General features: G+C 49.2%; 1 protein-coding gene and 1 long non-coding RNA gene across 2 annotated transcripts; both read left to right on the forward strand.

Moving 5' to 3' along the window:
* The first annotated feature begins 1,272 nt into the window (after positions 1–1,272).
* Positions 1,273–13,795, forward strand: LOC132384403 (lysophosphatidic acid receptor 5-like). Its single transcript, XM_059955529.1, has 2 exons — positions 1,273–1,397; positions 8,430–13,795. Exon 2 carries the CDS (start codon positions 8,430–8,432, stop codon positions 9,582–9,584), a length of 1,155 nt encoding a protein of 384 aa, XP_059811512.1. The 5' UTR covers positions 1,273–1,397; the 3' UTR covers positions 9,585–13,795.
* On the forward strand, positions 1,327–19,414 carry LOC132384404 (uncharacterized). Its single transcript, XR_009508873.1, has 3 exons — positions 1,327–1,406; positions 13,881–13,953; positions 18,090–19,414. It is a non-coding gene; the product is annotated as an uncharacterized LOC132384404 (long non-coding RNA).
* The last annotated feature ends 1,766 nt before the right edge of the window (positions 19,415–21,180 follow it).

A 21,180-nucleotide genomic window follows, 5' to 3' on the forward strand; every position in this document is an offset into this window, starting at 1 on the left:
AGCATCAACACAACCACCCGGGTATCCAGTTCCATCCCCTCCCCAGAGCGGAACCGGCCTTCCTCGTCAGCTTCTCACCTGCCCCAGCAGACCGTACGTAGCGTCACATCGTCCCAGTCGACATCCCCCACAGCTCCTAGAGTGCTTCGGTGTGGGGGTAGGCCCTTTGGCAGACTGGCCCGGCCCTGTTGAAGATAGACCCATTTGCTTATGTGCCTCACACCACTCTCTGCCTTTGCTCTCCGAGTCCCTGTCCAAATCTCTCCTAAATACTGTTGTTGGATCTTCCTCTGACACCCAATCGCACGAATTGACTGCGCCCTGGGTGCAGACGAGAGTCCCTCGGGTTCCGATAGGTCAATCCATGGCCTCCTCGATAAGGCCACACTCAGGCTGGAGTACTAGCATTCCATCTGGGTAGCCTCCAACCTGATGTCAAGAGCCTTGATTTCTCAAACTCCCAGTAATGCCCCTCTCCCCTCAACATTCCCCATTTCTCTCTCTCTCTCTCTCTCTCTCTCTCTCTCTCTCTCTCTCTCTCTCTCTCTCTCTCTCTCTCTCTCTCTCTCATTAAACAGGTGTCCAAGGTCCAAGTCCCTGACTTCCACAAAGACTGTGTGCTTCCACCCTATCTGAGGCCCTCATGAGATCACGCCTCATTCTCCTGCAGTGGATACACTCCGAGACCGTTCAGGCTCTCTTTGTCAGTGTTGCGTGAGTGCAGACAGCATCTTGGTGAAACATTTTTGTTCTACACTGTTTCCAATTTAACACTTCCCCATTGAGCAGAATCAAACAAGATCAGCCTCTCTGGCGGATTGCTAATCTGCAGCTGCATGTGACAACACGTGCAAAATGTCTGCTTCATTTCTCTCCCCCTCCAATCTCCTTGATCTTTCTGCTTTCCTGTAAATTCCTGCAATTTCCAGAGTTACATGTACCTACTCGTCAAAAAGAATATTGCATTTTGGGCCTGGCACTCTGCAAGTGCACCAAACTTTGGTCTGTCTGAAATTCATAGTTACCACGTGAATTTATTTATGAACCGTCTGTGGGACTTCCTCTGAAACCACTTGAGCACTGTTCCTGTCTTGTGGTGAGCAGAGCTGCTTGCTAACCTTCACAAGCATACCCCAATCAGCATTTTACTAAACCCAAATCCACAACTGCCCTCGTCATATCCTCCCGAAACTCTGCACCCAGATCAAGCAGCTTCTCCCAGAGATCACGACCATTGGTGTGCGACCGTGCCCTCGGAGGCATGACCATGCGTGGCCTTACAGATCTTTATGGCCTTCCACCCCCCTCCACAGAGAGAGATCTCTGGCAGAAGATAGCAGCTGTCAGACCGATGCTCCGGTGCACGTGAAGGGGCCAGCTCCTGAAACACGATCCAGGTGAGGAAGGTAGGTCTGCTCGGCATCTGTGCTCACAGTGTTGGCATCGTGTGTGTGGGAGGGAGAGGCAAAGAGAAGCGAGCAGGTCTCAGCCTACTTGGAGCGTGACTTCCTTGCTTAACATTGACCACCCCATCTTGCAATGAGCCCATGTTTATCCTCTCGAGCTCTGCCCCCCCCCCGTGTCCCACTTCCCAATTCCCCACCTATTTCTCACACCCTGCCTCTCATTGCCCACCTGTCTCCTCTCCCCATTTTATAAATACACAAAACCATTTCCCCTCCCATTCTCTCCCATGGCCCTCTCCTTTCTCTCCCCCTTCCCCTCATCCCACCTCTCACCACTTTCGCCTGACAGTGAGGATAGGAACAGAATGAAGTGGCAGATAAATGCGGGGATGAAGAATTGGAGCAGGGGCAGAGATTCAGATTTCTGGATAATTGTGACCTCTCCTGCTGGGAGCTGTACAAAAGAAACAGGCTGCACTTGAATCCAAGATTCTTGAGAGCAGGTTTGCTGGAGCTGTTGGGAGTGTGTAAGCTACTATGGTAGGGGTTGGGAACCAGTACGATGGAGCCGAGAGCTGTATTCAAATGAGTGTAGCATTTGGAATAAGGTGGACAGACTCGAGGCACAATTACAGATTGGTCGGTTTGACCTTGCGGGCATCACTGAGTCGTGGCCGAAAGAAGGCCCTAGGTGGGAGCTTAGCATCAAGGGATGTACATTGTATCGAAAGGACAGGCAGGAAGGAGTACATAGGTGGTGATGTGGCTCTGTTAGTAGGAGATGGAATTACACCTTGAGGAAGAGGAGTCATGGGGTCAGAGAATGTTGAAACTTTGTGGGTGGAGTTAAGAAATTGCAAGGGTGAAAAATAATAATGGGAAATTATATATAGGTCTTATATGGAAAATCATAAATAGTTGCCAAGATGTGGGGTTGAGATTGCAAAGGGAGCTGGAAAAGGCATGTAATACGGGTAATGACACAATTGTAATGGTGGACTTCAATATGCAAGGGGATTAGGAAAATCAAGTTGGTGTTGGATCACAAATGATGGAATTTGTTCCATGCCTGAGAGTTGGCTTTTTAGGACAGTTTGTGCTTGAGCCTACTTGGGGAAAGGGCATCTTAGTTTGTGTGTTCTGTACTAATCCAGATCTTAATATGGCATTTTATGTAAAGGAACCTTCAGAGGCAGTAGTCATATTATGGTTAAATTCATACTGCAGTTCGACAGGGAGAAGCACAAGTCACATGTATCAGTATCACAATGGTATACAGGGAATTTCAGAAGTATTAGAGAGGAGATTGCCCGGGTGGAGGAGGAGACTGGCATGGATGACTGCAGAGCAGAGATGACTGAAGTTTTTGGGAATAGTCCACAAGGCACAGGACAGGTGTGTCCCACAGTGGAAGAAGCTCTCAAACCTTAGGGGCTGACTAAGTAAAAGACTGCATAAAAGCCAAGGAAAGGGCATATGAGCTAACAAAACTGAGTGGGAAGTTGGATGATTGGAAAGATTTTTAAATTCAGCAAAGGCCATTAAACAAGCTGTAAGGAGGGAAAGGATAAAATATGATGGCAGACTAGCCAATAATATAAAGCAGGAAACTGAAAGTTTTTTCCCATTATAAAGAGTAAAAGAGAGGTGAGAGTTAGGATTGGACCACTGGAAAATGATGCTGGTGAGGTAGTAATGGCGGTCAATGAAATGGCAGATGAAAATAATGGGTACTTTGCATCAGTCTTCACTGTGGGGCAGAGGTCTGTGAGTGTCAGGGAGCAGGAGTGGGCATAATTGCTATAACAAAGGACAGAGTGCAAGGTAAGCTCAAAGGTCTTAAAAAGGACAAGTCATCTGGGCCAGATGGTCCACATAATGAATGATAATGGATGCATTGGCCTTGATCTTTAAGGGATCAATTGATTCTGCCATGGTCCCGGAGGGCTGGAAAATTGCAAATGTCTTTCAACTCTGGCAAATGAAAACAAATTATAGACCAGCCTGAGGAAACCTGCAGATACTGGAAATTCAAGCAACACACACAAAATGCTGTTGGAACACAGCAGGCCAGGCAGCATCGAAAGGGAGAAGCACTGTCGACGTTTCAGGCTGAGAATTATAGACCAGTTAACTTAACCTCAGTGATTGGGAAAGTGTTAGAGTCTATTATTAAGGATGAGGTTTTGGGTGCTAAGAGACTAATGATAAGATCAGTCAAAGTCACAATGGTTTCTGTGAAGGTAAATCTTCCTGACAAATATGTTAGAATTCTTCAAGCAAGTAACAAGCAGGGTGGACAAAGGAGGGGCAGTGGATGTCATTTACTCGGATTTTCAGAAGACATTTGATCAGGTGCCATATGAGGCTGCTTAACAAGATAAAATCCTTTGGCGTTACAGGAAAGATACTGGCATGGATAGTGGAATGACTGACAGGCAGGAAGCAGTGAGTGGGAATAAAAGGGGCCTTTTCTGGTTGGCAGCCAGTGACTAGTGATGTTCCTCAAGGGTCAGTATTGGGAATGTTACTTTTCACCTTGTTTGTCAGTGATTTAGATACTGGAATTAATGGCTTTGTGGCAAAGTTTGAAGATGGTACAAAGCTGGATGGGTAGGTTGTGCTGAGGAAGCAATGCAATTGCAGAGGACTTTGACAAATTAGAAAAATGGGCAAAAATGTGGCAGATGGAATACAGTGTTGGGAAATGTATGATAATGCATTTTGGTAGTGCAGAATATTATCTAAATTGGGGAGAAGTTTCAAACATCAGAAATGCAAAGGGACTTAAGACTCATCGTGCAAGACTCCCAGAAGCTTACTTTACAGGTTGAGTCTGTGGTAAAGAAGGTTATTGCAATGTTGGTATTTATTTCAAGGAGAACAGAACATAAAATTAAGGAGATAATGCTGAGCCTTTATAAGACAGTAATCAGGCCACACGGACTACTGTCAACAGCTTTGGGCCCATATCTCAGAAAGGATGTGTTGTCATTTGAGAGTTCAGAGGACACTCATGAGGATGATTCCAGGAATGAAGGGGTTAACATCTGAGGTTTTGTTTGGCAGCTTTGAGCCTCTACTTACTGGAATTTCAGAAGGATGCTGGGGGATCTCATTGAAACCTATCGAATGTTGAGAGGAGTGGATAGGGTGGATGTGGAGAGGATGTTTCCTGTGGTGGGGGTATCCAGAACTCAAGGGCACAGCCTCAACATTGAGGGGCAACCTTTCAGTACAGAAGGAAGGAGGAATTTTGTTAGCCAGAGAGTAGTAAATCTGTGGAATGCTCTGCCACAGACTGCGACGGAGGCCAAGTCCATGCATATATTTCAGTCAGAAGTTGATTGTTTCTGATCGGTCAGGCCATTAATGGATATGGCAAGAAGGTAGATGTAGGGGGTTGAATGGAATCTTGTATCAGCCATGATGGAATAGCAGAGCAATCTCGATGAGCTGAATGGCCTTGTTCTGCTCCTATGATTAATGGTCAGATGTTCTACCCTCCTTTCCTCCTTTTCCCCAATCCATCTCCTCCCCATGCCTCCCCCTCACACTGCCACGATCCTCACTATCACCCCACAACTCTCTTCCTCTCCCTTCACATCTCCCTCTCCACCCCTCTCCCACCAATTCTCCCTCTCCCCCACACCACCCTCTCCCCCTATTCGCCACCCTCTCCCCTACTTTCCTCCCTCTCCTCCTCTTATCCCTCTCCCCTCTCCTCCTCCCCCACTCTCCACCACTCTACCCTACTCTCCCTCTCCTCCCGTCTCCCGTCCCCACTCCACCTACTCCCGCTTATCTCCTCCTTCTCCTGCTACTATCCCCTAGTCTCCCCCTCTCCTGCTACTCTCCCCTCTCACTTAGCTCTCCTCCCTCTCATTCCACACATCTCCCTTACTCCACACACCTCCCTCTCCCCATACTCCCTCTCCCCTGCACACATCCCACTATTACCTATACTCCTCCCCATGCCCAAACTCAGCTACTGTTCCCCTCAAAGCACCACCCTCACACTACCCATGAACCTCCCTCTTCACACCCCCACACTTCACTTCACTCCAACTCACACAACCCCCTCCCTACTCGCACGCCTCCCTCTGCACCACACACTCTTCCCTACACACCACTCTCTCCCCTACACACCCCTATTCACGCCAATTACTCCCCTACACACCACTCTCTCCCCTAGACACACCCCCTCTCCCCTATACACACCCCCTCTCCCTCCCAAGTTCACCTCCCTCCCCGCACACCACCCACCCCCTCACACTCCTCCATCTCCCCCCATACACCTCTCTCTTCCTCTCCACACTCGTCCCTCTCCACTCCATGCACCTCCGTCTCACCCCTGCATGCCTCTCGCCTTCCCCCACCTACCCCACCCTCCCCCTCACATGACCCTCCAAACCCCTGCGCACCTTCTGTCCTCCCGCACGCACAACTCCTGCTCTCCCTCACACCACTCCCCTCCTCCGCATATCCTTTGATGCCCTGACCATTCTGAAAGCTATCAACTTTGAGCACTCAGCTAATCCGCCCAGTAAAACTGGGAGGAACTCAGTACTGTTTTGTGCAGGTGTACATGGCCTCCTGCCATTTGTTCTCCCTGATGAAGGCAAGCTTGCTGAAAGGCCTTCATCACCCCCTTCTCCAAATTACACCTGCAATCAGCTCCCATTGATTTTTGTCGGCTTTACACTGGGAAGCTTTAATTCTGTTGCATGCCATCCAGGCAGGCTGTGCCCGCTGAAGCAGGTGCATCCAGAATCCAAAAGGAAATCAGAATGTAGAATTGCAGAGAATGTGTTGTGATGGACGGGTCATAATGTCATTGACTGGGGATGAAGTTGACTTCAGCAAACAAGGTCCATTTAAGAGTCGGGTACCTACATTTTTTGTCCAATGGCAGAGAGGAAGAGGTGCTGGACGACATTAACTGCAGCAGGAAGTGCAGGAGGAGCCAGTGGAAGGGGAAGCTGGGTTTCCTGATGGGCTTGTGCAGAGCACTTGCTATTTCAAGCCTTGACGCGTCTGGATAAGATGTTTCTTTGTGGAGGGTCGATGACATGATTGGTGATGATCTTTGGGGAGCATTTTGGATTTGCTCAACATTTTCTGCAAGCAGAGGTGCTGTTTCAATCACAGCGTACTTATAGTTGGACCTGGACAAATTGACGGTGCCATTTAGACCCAGGAACTTGAAGCTCCCAAGAGAGCTTCTTGTCATCCCAGCTTTCCAGCAGATTCCCTGCCTGCTTTCTGTCTCATCCTCCCCTCATTGATCAAGCTATTGCAGAGATAGGTGAGAGCTTCAAGTTCATGGCCAAACACGAGCTAGCAGCTTCCCCATGTCCTGCTGCACTGGTGATCGGGGGCACTGCCATTCTCATTCAGTTTGAGACAAATCTGTCAACAGATCTGGCCCCATTTCTCAGGAAGGATGTGTTGTTATTTGAGAGAGTCCAGAGGAGGATGATTCCGGGAATGAAGGGGTTAACATACGACGAGTGCTTGGCTGCTTTGGGCCTGTACTCACTGGAATGTAGAATTATGTGGGGGTGGGGGGGATCTTTGATCGTACCGAATGTTGAGAGGAGTGGATAGGGTGGATGTGTAGAGGATGTTTCCTGTGGTGGGGGTATCCAGAACTAGAGGGCACAGCCTCTAAACTGAGCGGTGACCTATTAGAACAGAGGTAAGGAGCAATTTTTTTTAGCCAGAGAGTAGTGAATCTGTGGAATGCTCTGCCACAGACTGCAGAGAAGGCCAAATCCGTGGGTATATTTAAGGTGGGAATTGATCGTTTCCTAATTGGTCAGGGCATCCAAGGATATGGTGAGAAGGCAAGTGTATGCGGTTCGAGTGGGATCCGGGATCAGCAATGATGGAATGGCGGAGTGGACTGGATGGACTGAATGGCCTCATTCTGTTCCTGAGTCTAATGGTCTTATTGTGGTCATTGGGGATGGGGAAGGGGGGTCACTGGGAAATGGGAGGGGCCATTGGGTCTGCCAAATGGGTTATTGGGAAAGACCAACAGATCAATGATAATGGGGAATCAGACCTGCTGCCACTTTTGGGAATAGTGCGAGCCATTAGGATCGGAACGCCGTTTGGACTGAGATGGGATCGTCAGGAGTTGCGCAGGGGACACTGGGAAAGGAATGGAGGAAATTCAGAATGGGACGTGTCATTGGGAATGGGGCTGTAATTGTGAACTGACAGCCACCGCCGGGAATGGAGTTGGATCGACTGGGAATGGGTCGGGGCCAATCAGATTTGGTACAGTCATGAGATTTAGGGAGAAGTCCGCGGGAATGGGAAGGAGGATGCGGTGGGGGTTGGCAGGATTCATTGGTGATGGAGCAGTCAGGAGAAATTGGAGATGGTCATTGAGGATGTGCTGAGGGCACATTGGGAGTGGGGGCGGGGTTTGTCGGGAGTGGGGGCGGGGTTTGTCGGGAGTGGGGGCGGGGTTTGTCGGGAGTGAGGGCAGGGTTTATCGGGAATGGGGCACGGACATTCTGAATGGAGTAGTTCAAGACAGACACATTCAAGGAATGTCTAAATATGAAATGGACCCTGCTGGTCTTCAGAGCAAGTTGGCTCAGCGAGGCCAAACGTGAGATGGCGGAGAAACGATTCTCGGGTCACGAGAAGCGCTGCAGCGGAAAGAAGGGAGTTAAGTACAGCCATCGTGGGATGACAACTGGCTGACGCGTGCGTATTTGTGAGCGCCGATGCTGATCTCTGCTGCGCTGCCCGGTCCGTGGCTGTGACAGTGGGGAGGTGGACGATGCGTGGGGGACGTGTGACAGGTGCGACTCGGAATGTGAAAGGGGTCATTAGGACAGGGCTCTGAATGGGAATGGGACAGAGCAGTTGCGAATGGGCGAGTGCTCACCGAAGATCGGAGCAGGTCCCATTGGGAAAGGGATGGGGGGCGATTGGGAATGGGGCATTCCTTAGCAATTTCCTCACCGACGTCAACTGTTCCGTAATCCTGACTCTCCCCAGATGCAGCTGAACAGCACCCAGTTGCCTGACGTCTGCCGGGACTATGACTCCATAACGGAACTGCCCAACTGCAGCGACCACGATCAGATCCATCGACTGCAGCTGGCCTGGCACAGCGTACAACTGGCCATCGGCCTCCCGCTCAACGCCGTGGCTCTCTGGGTCTTCATCTGCCTCCTGGGCCTGCGGACGGTGGTGACGGTTTACCTGGTCAACCTGGCCGCCTGCGACCTGCTCTTCACTCTGGCACTGCCCCTGCGGATCTACTACTTCACCACTGACCTCTGGCCGCTGGGCAATGTGCTGTGCCAGCTGGCGGGCTCGCTCTTCCAGCTCAACATGTACGGCAGCTGCCTCTTCCTGGCGGCCATCAACGTCGACCGCTTTCTGGAGCTGGTGCACCCCCTCCACTGCCAGCCCCTGCGCCGGCGCCAGGTGGCCTGGATGGTGTGCGGGGTGGTCTGGGCGCTCATCGTCCTGGGGTCCATCCCCGTGGCCCTGGCCCACGACACCAGCTGCTGCCAGAGCGCCTACTCCACCGTGGAGGTGCGCTGCTTCGAGAGCTTCTCCAAGCGGGCCTGGCAGATGGAGCTGCTGCCCCTCGTCGTGATGGCGGAGATCCTGGGCTTCCTGCTGTCCCTGTCAGTCGTCCTGTACTGCTCTGTCCGTATCCTGCACGCCCTGAGACGCAGGGGGGGCAGCAGGCAGGGGGAGGGCGAGGTCCGGAGGAAGAAAGTGCGCCTGCTCCTGCTGGCCAACGCCACCATCTTCGTCCTGTGCTTCCTGCCCTACAACCTGCTGCTGGCGAGCTATGCGGGGCTGAGGGCCAAGGACTCAGGCAACACAGAGTTGAGGGCCAAACTCCGCTTCGCCCTCCAGATCACCATGCTCTTGTCGAGCTCCAACTGCTGCCTAGACCCGCTGGTCTATTATTTTAGCACAGAGGGCTTCCGGGCTACCTTCCGCGCAAGCCCCTCGGCCCGACCTTTTCCAGGGCTCCGGACCAGGGGCCTCCTGCTACCGTCCAGGAAATGGCGTGACCGGGCCAGGTCCTCAATCCCCGGATCGCCCCCTGTGCAGTTCCAAGTTGTGTGCAAGAATGAGGGGCTGGAGAACGGGGAGGTTAAAGAGGAGACAGGGGAGGAGTGCTTGTAGACTGTCTGGGTGGGTGACCCTTTGATCCCACGATACTTTTTGAGCCAGCCATTACTGTTCAATCTTATGCTCCCAATGAGTCCCACTCCTTCCCTCTCACTCCTCTTGTCCACACCCCCAAAGAACCACCCTCCACCATTCACTCCTTCCCACTCCCTTCCCTTGTCCACACTCTTAAAGAATACCCTCCAATTCTTCCAATTCACTCCCACTGTCCACTCTCAACAGGCAGGTACCTTTACCGTCAGAAAAATGTATACAACATACATCCTGAAATTCATTTCCTTCGCAAACATCCACAGAAACAGAGGTGTACCTCAAAGAATGAATGACAGTTAAACCTTTGAACACCAAAGCCCCCTCCTATGCACAAGGAACAGCCCTCACCACACCCCCACTCCCATGAGCAAAGAAGCATCAGCTCCTTCCATCGAACATTCAAGGGGGTGCAGCAAAGCATCAATAAAGACAGTTGTGCAGTACTCCAAAGGCCAGTAGATTGCACGGTAGTTCGGCATACCACACGCTCTCTCTCCTTAATAAGGGGAAAAAAGAGGGGTCCCCTGTTTCACAGAGAGAAGGGAGACAGAACAAACATCTCACTGATTCGCGATGTTAGAAGTCTGTTGTGTCGCTTTTTCCGAGCTCTGCGCCCAGACAGTCAGGCCCAGCAAGGTGCAGCTCCCCAGACACACAGACCCCACCCCGGCAGCTGACCGCTGCTCCCCATGTTCTGCCACGGTGCTTCAGTCAGGTCCTCCGGACCAGAACCACGAAATTCTGGCACCCTGAAGGTGTGCTAGTCTTCCTCGGGATATCAAAAAGCAGCCGGTCCTAAGGCCTTGAGAGCGGGTCCCATTCCCGCAAAGAACTGAAGACTTCGCCCCGTTCCTCTGCTCCTAATGGAGCCCAACAATTCCTAATCACTCCAACTGCACACACTCCCAATGACCCAGCCTACCCAAACAGTCTGCACTCTCAATATATCCCCCACTCACAATACACAGCAGCCCTTTCTGTGCACTCCACCACCCATGCTCGTAAAGAGTCCAACCCTTTCCACGACCACAGGCACTACGAACGCTTCCTGCCCACTACCGATGACCCAACAGACACTGCGTTGACTGCAGATCGAAATCACTCAGAGTCTGACGGTAGGGGTGCGACATGTATTCACTTATCTGGACTGGTCTCAAAGTGCATGAGATAAAAAATAGGCAAGTCAACATAGTTTCCAGTATCTGCAATCACATCAAGTTCTTCTGAGACTTTTCACTTGGACGTGGTCCAATTGATTTCAGGAATTATCAGCTATAAGGAAAGATGGGACAAACTTGGATTGCTTTTTTGTGTGGATTTTTGGAGGCTGAGGAGAGACATGTAAGAGCAGGATAGGCAAATGGAATACAGTGTTGGGAAATGTACAATAATGCATTTTGGTAAAAGGAACAATAGTGCAGATTGTTATCTAAATGGGAAGGATATTCAAACAACGGAGTTACAGGGGACTTGGGAGTCGACATGCAAGACTCCCAAAAGGTTAATTTAAAAGTTGAGTCTTTGGTAAAGAAGGCAAATACAATGTTGGCATTCACTTCAAAGGAATATAGAAGCTAGATGATAATGCTGAGGCTTTATAAGACACCAGTCAGGCTGCACTTGGAACAGTGTCAACAGTTTTGGGCCCATATCACAGAAAGGATGTGTTGTCATTGGAGAGAGTCCAGACGAGATTCACAAGGATGATTCAGCGAATGACGGGGTTAACATATCAGGAGCGTTTGGCAGCTGTGGGTCTGTACTCATTGGAATTTAGAAGAATGTGGGGGGATCTCATTGAAATCTATTGAATGTTGAAGATGAGATGGGGTGGATGTTGTAAGGATGTTTCCGATAGTGGGGGTATCCTGAACTGGAGGGCACAGCCTCAGAATTGAGGAGTGACCTTTCAGAACAGAAGCAAGGAGGTGTTTTTTTAGCCAGAGAGCAGGAAATCTGTGGAATGCTCTGGCACAGACTGCGGTGGAGGACAAGTCTGCGTATATCTAAGGCAGAAGCTGATAGCTTCCTGATCGGTCATGGCATCAAAGGTTATAGCAAGAAGGAAGGTGTATGGGGTTTAGGGGTGTCCAGAATCAGCCATGATAGAATTGCGGAGCAGACTCAATGGGCTGAATGGACTAATTCTGTCCCTGTGTCTTACGGTCATATGCTCTAACATTATAAGATTACAAGAGGCTACAATACATCCTTTCTGAAATAAGGGGCCCAAACCTGTTGACAATACCCCAAGTGCGACCTGACCAGTGTCTTGTAAAGGCTCAGCATTAACTCTCTGCTTTTACATTCTGTAACACTTGAAATGCGTGCCAACACTGCACTTGCCGCCTTGACTGAAAATCTTGCTTCTGTGGTGAGCGTACAGTCAGAATCTTGGCAGCGGTCAGGTGCTGTACTTTGTGAGCTGGACAGTAAAGGAAAGATGTACAGCATACAGCAGTGCTACCAGGAACAGGGATATATGAGCCAAAAGCTCCCTAGAAGTTGCATCACGGGTATTCAGAGTGGAAAAGCTTGCAAGTAGCATAATTACATTCATTGCTGGGGGCATAGAGTATGAGACTTGGGATATCATGATGCAGCCATCAACTACTCTGGTCTGGCCATACTTGCAGAATTGGCTGAAGTCCTGGTGGCTGCTGAGGCTTTATAAGGCTCTGGTGAGGCCACCTCCTTCGGTATCATGAACAGTTATCTAGGGAAAGTTGTGCTGGCATTGGAGAGTGTCTGAAGGAGGTTCACAAGGATGATTCTGGGAATGAGAGGGTTATCATACGAGGAACATTTGATGGCTCTGTGTCCGTACTGGCTGGAATTTAGAAAGGTAAGGGGGGGTAAATCTCATTCAAGCATTTCAAATGTTGAATGGCCCAGACAGAATAGATGTGGAAAGGATGTTTCCCGTGGTGGGGGAGTCTAGGACAACAGGGCACAACCTCAGGATAGAGGGGCGCCCTTTCAAAACAGTAATGCAGGGAAATTTCTTTGTGGAATTTGTTGCCACAGGCAGCTGTGGAGGCCAAGTCGTTGGGTGTATTTTATGCAGTGATTGATTGGTTCTTGACTGCATATGGCATCAAAAGTTATGGAGAGAAGGCCAGGGAATGGAGCTGTGGGTTGGGGGGAGGTTGTTGGTGGGAGAAAAGGGACTAGCCATGATAGAATGACGGAGCAGACTTGATGGGCCAAAGGGCCTAATTCTGCTCCTATGCCGCAGAAGATTATTAGGGGCAAGTGTCGAGCTGTTAGTCAGCATCATTGCTATATTTTCCCCGAGGTAGAAATGCCAAGCAGAGGAGGGAAAATGCGATGAGCGAGGCATGTTTTTTTTCACAGAGAGGACAGTGCACGTCTGGATTGGGCTGCCAGATGCAGTGGAGGAAGCAGAAACTGTGGATGTGGTGAAGAGAATGGAGGGATATGGACCATGTGCCCAGACCCGCACTCCAGACCAGAGTGTTTTGTAGATAATAGTAACCACGTTTTAAATTGAAATGTCAGCTTTGTAAAACCCTGGTCCCTTTCGGCGTTTTGTGAGTAAATAAAAGTTTGTAGTTACGCTAACTCGGTTGGTGGGGTGGGGACACGTCTCCACCAAAGGAGGTGTGAGGTGCTACTTCCCTCCACTAGCCTGCAGTTCACCCTTGGGCAAGGGGTCGCACCTGCTTAGACCCCCCCACCCGCACTTCACCGCTCCCTCCCCACGCCCGCCACGAGAGCAGCTACTGGATGGTCATATCAGCAAATGGTGCATTGCAGAAGTCCTGGGTACACGTCCTGGGTCCTGATGCCAGCGACAATCTCTGAGCAGGGTTGATAATGGCTGGGGAGTGGGTGGCGGGGGGGGCAGGGTTACCTGCCTTGTAAAGGCATTGCCCAGAGGAAGGCATTGGCAGGCCACTTCTGTGGGGAAAATTTGCCAAGAACAATCGTGGCCATAGACAGACCGTGATCATCTGTCCTGCAACACGGCACACAATGATGGTGACGAGTTCTGTGTTTTTTTTTAAAAAGAGATTAAGTGTTATTAGCATGATTAGTCTGGTGCAACACTGTGGGGCTGAGAGTCCTATTCCTGCACTACTTTTCTATATTATGTGGAGTTTAATAATGCATGCCTATGAGTGCAACAATAAAGTTGAACTGCAAGACTGGGCTAGACTGATTCTGACACTGACCACATTGTGATTGGTAACTTTTGCTGTCACTGAATATTTGGGTTCTCCTCATGCGCAGAGAGTCAGCGCTCACGAGGATAACCTCGAGTGATCGTCCGCGGGACAGTTTGAAACAATCCTGGTGCCAGCAGGTATGTCCAAACATCAGAGGTCAGAGCAAACACGAGGAAATCTGCAGATGTTGGAAATTCGAACAACGCACACAAAATGCTGGTGGAACACAGCAGGCCAGGCAATATCTATAAGGAGAAGCACTGTCGATGTTTCGGGCCAAGACCCTTCGTCAGGACTAACTGAAAGGAAAGATAGTAAGAGATTTGAAAGTAGTGGGGGGAGGGGGAAATGCGAAATGATGGGAGAAGACAGGAGGGGGTGAGATGAAGCTAAGAGCTGGAAAGGTGATTGGCGAAAGTGATACAGAGCTGGAGAAGGGAAAGGATCATGGGACGGGAGGCCTCGGGAGAAAGAAAGGGGGGGTGGGGGAACACCAGAGAGAGATGGAGAACAGGCAGTGATGGGCAGAAAAAGAGAATAAAAAAAGCATGTCAGGGATGGGGTAAGAAGGGGAGGAGGAGCATTAATGTAAGTTAGAGAAGTCAATGCTCATGCCATCAGGTTGGAGGCTACCCAGCCGGTATATAAGGTGTTGTTCCTCCAACCTGAATGTTGATTCATCTTGACAGTAGAGGAGGCGATGGATAGACATATCAGACTGGGAATGGGACATGGAATTAAAATGTGTGTCCGCCAGAGAAAGCAGGATCTCCCAGTGGCCACAGGAATTCCTCCTCATCTCCATTCTAAGAGGGTGCCCCACCAGTCTGAGGTTGTGTCCTCTGGTCTTGGACTCTCCCACCATAGGAAATATCCCCTCCCCATACATCATATCAAGGCCATTCACCATTCAATAGGTTTCAATGAGGTCACCCCTCATTCTTCTGAAATTTCGCGAACAGAGGCCCAGAGCCATCAAACACTTTTCATACAACAAGCCGTTCAATCCGGGAATCTCTAATTCTTATAGATAAAGTGGATCAGGAGAGGTTGTTTCCTATGGTGGGGCATCCAAAACTAGAGGGTGCCACCTCAAAATTGAGGGGCGACCTTTTAGAACAGAGGGAAGGAGGACATTTTTTTGGCTACAAAGTAGTAAATTTGTGGAATTATCTGCCACAGACTGCCAACACCATTTGTATATTAAAGGTGGTAGTTGATAATTTCCTGATTGGTCAGGGAATCAAAGGGTAAGGCGAGAAGGCAAGTGTATGGGGTTGAGTGGGATCCAGGACCTTCCAGGATGGAATGGTGGAGCAGAGCACGATGGGCTGAATGGCCTAATTCGGCACCTATGTCTTCTGGTCTTCCCTGTACATGATCTGTTCAATAGTCTCAAGTACACTTGTCACATCTGTTTCCACCATACCAACTTGCAGCCCATTCCAGAGGGTTTGCCTGTCAAAAACAAATCTTGTCTGGCACATCTCCTTTAAAATTTGTTCTGTTCCCTTCTGTAAGATCCTGCCTCACTCACCTGCACTCCAGAAAGGTAAAATTCTCCCTTATTCAAATTTTCCCTATCACTGAGGTCTCAAGTCTCAGGTGACCCGGACTGCTGATGATGCTCACCAACATCTTACACAATTGCAAGGTGACATCCCAAGTTCTCTGCACAATACCTTGGTGAGGGGAGAATGGGGGGTGAAGATGGTGTTAGAGCCCTGGCCCCCATGAGTTGAGGCACTGAGACAAGGAGCTGGAAGGTTACATCACGGTAATGAAACGTTTCTGGGGTTGCCGTTTGATCACCACGCCATCGGAAATAGGGAAAAAGTGCGGGGAGAATTTAGGAGGCAGTGGCCGGGTCTGGAAGGAATGGGTTGTTGCTATTTCTTGCTGCGTTTGCAGGCTGATGCCTCCTGCACCCTGGTTGAATGCTCAAGTTGGTGCAGTCTCTCATAGATTCTATAGTAGATTTATTGAGTATCACAAGACAAAGGAGCAGAAGTAGGCTATTCGGCCCATCAAGTCTGCTCGCCACTCCACCATGAGCTAAACTATTCTCCCATCCAGTTCCAATTTCCGGCTTTTTCCCCACATCCCTTGATACCACGACTAATTATATACCTGTCAATCTCCTCCTTAAACACCCTCAATGATCGGGCCTCCACAGCTGTATGTGGCAACAAATTCCATAATTCCTCGACCCTCTGGCTGAAAAAAAATTCTCGTCATCTCTGTTTTAAGTGGGTACCTTCTAATTCTAAGACTCTGGCCTCTTGTCCTGGACTCATCCATTGCGAGTATGCCCACAAGAAAATAAGTCTCCGGACTGTATATGGTGACAAAAAATGTACTTTGATAATAAACTGACAGTGAACTTTGAACTCTGAAGGGAAACTTTACCAACTCAGACTAGGGAACTGAGTATTACAGCAAACAAAGTGAATCTCGCAGGCAGTGCCCCACACTGAATGCCCCGGGCTGATTCCATTCATTTACAAAGTCTGTGCAGAGACTCAGACATTAGTGGAAGAACCAGTTAAACCATCAGGTGCAGGTGAGGGGAGGAGAGGCAGGGCATTATTAAACATGAAAAAGGTAAATTTGCACTGGAAGAAGTTGTACCTCAAGCATTTTAAGTCCACCCGGGGCAGTAAAATGATGCACTTTCAATAGTTGTTTTAGAGCTGCGGACACCAGCAGATTTGAGTGACTATCCCAGAGCAGGTGTGGATCTATATTATATATATATAGGAACACGTGTTGACACATTGCCTCATGGGCAAGGCATCAGACTGGTTTGAGCCTCAGCTGAGGCAGCATGTTGTGCCCTTGAGCAAGGGCCCTTAACAACACATTGCTCTGCGACGTCACTGGTGCCAATCAGTATGGGTCCCAGTGCCCTTCCCTTGGACAACGTCGTTGGTGTGGAGCGGGGAAGGCCTGCAGCTTGGGCAACCCTGGCGCAGATCCATGGTCTCTCAAGACCGACGGATGCCATCACCACATAGGAACATAGAAAACATACAACACAATGCAGGCTGTTCAGCCCACAAAGCTGTGCCGAACGTACCCCTACCTTAACACAACCTAGGCTTTACCCATAGCCCTCCACTTTTCTAAGTTCCATGTATCCATCCAGGAGTCGCTTAAAAGATTCCGCCTCCACCACCATCGCCGGCAGCCCATTCCACACACTCTCCACTCTCTGAGAAAAAAACTTACCCCTGACATCTCCTCTGTACCTACTCCCCAGCACCTTAAAACTATGTCCTCTGGTGCTAGACATTTCAGCCCTAGGGAAACGCCTTTGACTAGCCACAGGATCAATGCCTGTCATTATCTTGTACACTTTTATCAAGTCACCTCTCATCCTCCGTCGCTCCAAGGAGAGAAGGCCGAGTTCACTCAACCTATTTTCATAAGGCTTGCTCCTCAATCCAGGCAACATCCTTGTAAATCTCCTCTGCAACCTTTCTATGTTTTCCACATCCCTCCTGTAGTGAGGCGACCAGAGCTGAGCACAGTACTCCAAATGGGGTCTGACCAGGGTCCTATAGAGCTGCAACATTACCTCTCGGCTCTTAAACTCAATTGCACAATTGATGAAGGCCAATGCACCGTATGCCTTCTTAACCGCAGAGTCAACCTGTGTCGCAGCTTTAAGTGTCCTATGAACTCAAACCCCAAGATCCCTCTGATCCTCCACGCCGCCAAGAGTCTTACCATTAATGCTATATTCTGCCATCATATTTGTCCTACAAATTGAACCACTTCACATTCATCTGGGTGGAACTTCAGCTGCCACTTCTCAGCCCAGTTTTGCATCCTATCAATATCCCACTGTAACATCTGACAGCCCTCCACACTATCCATACCACCTCCAGCCTTAGTCTCACCAGCAAGCTTACCAAACCTATCCCTCCATTTCCTCATCCAGGTCATTTATACAAATCACGAAGAGCGAGGGTCCCAGAACAGATCCCTGAGGTCACCAGCCTCCATGCAGATTATGACCCATCTACAACCACTCTTTGCCTTCTGTGGGCAAGCCAGATCTGGATCCGCAAAGCATTGTCCCCTTGGATCCCATGCTCCTTACTTTCTCTGTAAGCTTTGCATTAGGTATGTGACACTCTGTAGGACTCAGTGCTAATGTAATGGTTTCTCTGTAGCAGCAGTATTTGGATTATGATTAGGGTTAGGGGCTTTGGAATGTGTGCCACCCAATAAGAGGAGTGTTATTTCTTTCTTGTGTGCCTGAGAGGAGGAATTTGTGGTCTTTTGTTGGCGGGAGATGAAGAGAGAAGACGCGAGAGGAGCGAGCTGGTGCACCGCCGGACGAGTTTACTTGGAGTGAGGGTCCAGGAGTCGACGGCACTCGGATGAAATCAATGGAAAACAGTGAGCTCCCGTGCACAATAAACTGTTTCGTTAAAATAGGCCCTTTTTCTTTTTGGTTTCTGTACTAACACTAGTCAAATTAAGAATTATAAAGCTCAGTTATTTAATTGAATATGGTGTACCATCTTATTTTTTGGTGGTACAGAGTTGTAACGGGAACACATCATACAGCACCAACACAAACAAGGTTTCGTCTGTTTGGCGGGGGTGGCGACTGTCTTCCCCTAGACTAACGCAGCCATCCGAACCTGGGGGTTATATCCGACGTTTGATTGATAAGTTTGTGGCCTAAGCTAGATGGAGTCAATTTTAGAAAACCTAGCAAATTTATATTTCAGCATAGTCCCATCCTACATTTACACACTTAGTCCAGTGGTTGTGGAGCATATGGATCTTGGACCTCCAGAAAGTGTCCACAGCAGGGGTGATTGATAGGTTCGTGGCCTAAGGTACAAGGAGATGAGTTACACAGCTCTTGTTACATGCAAATACAGGTCAACTCTTTGAGTGATTTTGCAGAAAGTTTGAAGTTAATAACTCATCAGCAGTAGATGGATTTTAGAAAGGCACTTACAAGGTACCCTTATTGAGAAAGTAAGGAGGCATGGGATCCAAGGGGACATTGTTTTATGGATCCAGAATTGACTTGCCCACAGAATGAAAAGTGTACACGGGTCATATTCTGCATGGAGGTCGGTCACCAGTGGTGTGCCTCACGGATCTTTTCTGGGACCCCTACTCTTTGTGATTTTTATAAATGACCTGGATGAGGAAGTGGAGGGATGGGTTAGTAAATTTGATGAAGACACAAAGGTTGGGGTGTTGTGGATAGTGTGGAGGGTTGTCATACCCCACGGAGTACTGTGCTCAGTTCTGGTCACCTCACTACAGGAAGGATGTGGAAACCATGGAAAAGCTGCAGAGGAGATTTACAAGGATGTTGCCTGGATTGGGGAGCATGCCTGAAGAGAATAGGTTGAGTGAACTTGCCTTTTCTCCTTGGAGCAACGGAGCATGAGAATGTATAAGATGATGAGAGGCATTGATCATGTGGGTAGTCAGAGGCTTTTTCCCAGAGCTGAAATTGCTAGCACGAGAGTGCACCGTTTTAAGGTATTTGGAAGTAGGTACAGAGGAGATGTCAGGGGCAAGTTTTTTTACGCAAAGAGTGGTGAGTGTGTGGAATGGGCTGCTGGCAGCAGTGGTGGGGCAGATACAATACGGTCTTTTAAGAGACTCCTGGACAGGTACGTGGAGCTTAGAAAAAATTGAGGGCTATGGGTAATGTCAGAAACACACTGAGTCTCAGCAATTTGCAGAACGGTAAACTTTATTTTTCGAGTCTGCAGAGTCGGACCCAACCAGCTCCTACTAGATTGAGTGCCGAATTACACTTTGCACAGTTTTTTATACCCTACATTCTTCTTTAATCTCATTACAAAATTACAAATGTGATTACCCCTTTGGCCCACTTATCAGCCTCAGCGCATTAACACCGTTATTGTTCAACCGTTAAGCATGTCTTCCCGTTACCCGTATCGCTTCTTTAATCAGCAAGCTATTGTTTCATCCTGATTTTGCAAATTGGTTTATACGTTGCCCTGCAAGTTGCTTTGCACGTTCTTTCTGTGTCAGCACATTCTAAATGGACTCCTTAAGAATCATTTCTCTAATCCACCCTTTTTCTTTTTAGAATGTGCTATCAATTGGGCTTTTGCCACGGATTTACATAGGCTTCTTCCTCTAGCTCTATTTCCCTTTGTAGGAGTACCTGAACAGGATCAGCCGGGGCCCCTGGTTGCATGACTTGTCTTGCCACCCGAGCTACTAGCTCCCGCAAGCAGGGGATCAGACATGGTAGCAGAAGGAGGACCATCAATCCCCCTCCTATAACCCCTAAAGCGGTTCGCCACCAGCCTCCTTTCAACCATCCGTCCAGCCAGTCCCAATACCCCAGCGGCTTCCAGGTCTGTACCGGCACGTGGGCCAGTTTCCTTATTTTATCTGATATTTTTTTGAACCACCTTTCCGTTGTCATCTATCTTTAAGCAGCAGTTGGTTAGATTAAACTTTCCACATACTCCTCCTTTTTGTTGTAGTCATAACATTTCTCGTTTACATGAGAGTGTGATACAAAGGACCCTGGAAAAACCGTCATGCCCACCCTTACCGTCGTCCTGCACTTATCACATCCCCCTTCAGCGCTTCTCAACAATAGCAGTATATACATTACAGTCCCAAAGTTCATTCTGTCCGTCTTTTGAGCTTTAGCACCATCGGGTCTTCTCCCTGGACGCAAGTCCATTCTGCACCTTCTTCGGGCTTTACGGGTCCCTTGATTCTCGCGGCGTGGGTCCACCCTTTTTCTTTTGTCCTTACTGCGGCTTCGGTGGTCAGTAGCACCTGGAATGGGCCTTCCCACTGCGGCTGTAACTTCTCTGGCTTCCAAGTCTTAATCAGGACCCAGTCACCGGGCTGAGTTCGGTGGAGTGCGAAGTCCAGAGGTGGGGTTTGTGCGAGTAACCCCTTCCTGCGCAATTCTGCAAAAGAACGAGACAGTGCCTGTAAATAGTCCCTTACAAAGACATCTCCCCCTTGCAGGGAAGGATAGCCCTCCACCTTGGAGGCCAAACAACATTTCATAAGGGGATACTCCTATATCTTTTCGAGGAGCCGTGCGGATTCTTAGTAGGGCCAGGGGTAGACACTTGGTCCAGGGTAGCTTGGTTTCCATCATTAGTTTTGTCAATTGCGTCTTCAAAGTACTGTTCATCCTCTCAACTCTTCCTGAGCTCTGAGGGTGCCAGGGGGTGTGCAGCTTCCACTGGATTCCCAAGGCGTCACAGATTAGCTGGTGTGTTTTTGAGGCAAAGTGTGTTCCCCTATCTGAATCAATAGACCCCATTATTCCATATCTCGGGACTATATTTTCTAATAGGATCCGTGCCACTGTA

This window comes from Hypanus sabinus, chromosome 32 (assembly GCF_030144855.1).
Source record: "Hypanus sabinus isolate sHypSab1 chromosome 32, sHypSab1.hap1, whole genome shotgun sequence".
NCBI lineage: Eukaryota > Metazoa > Chordata > Chondrichthyes > Myliobatiformes > Dasyatidae > Hypanus > Hypanus sabinus.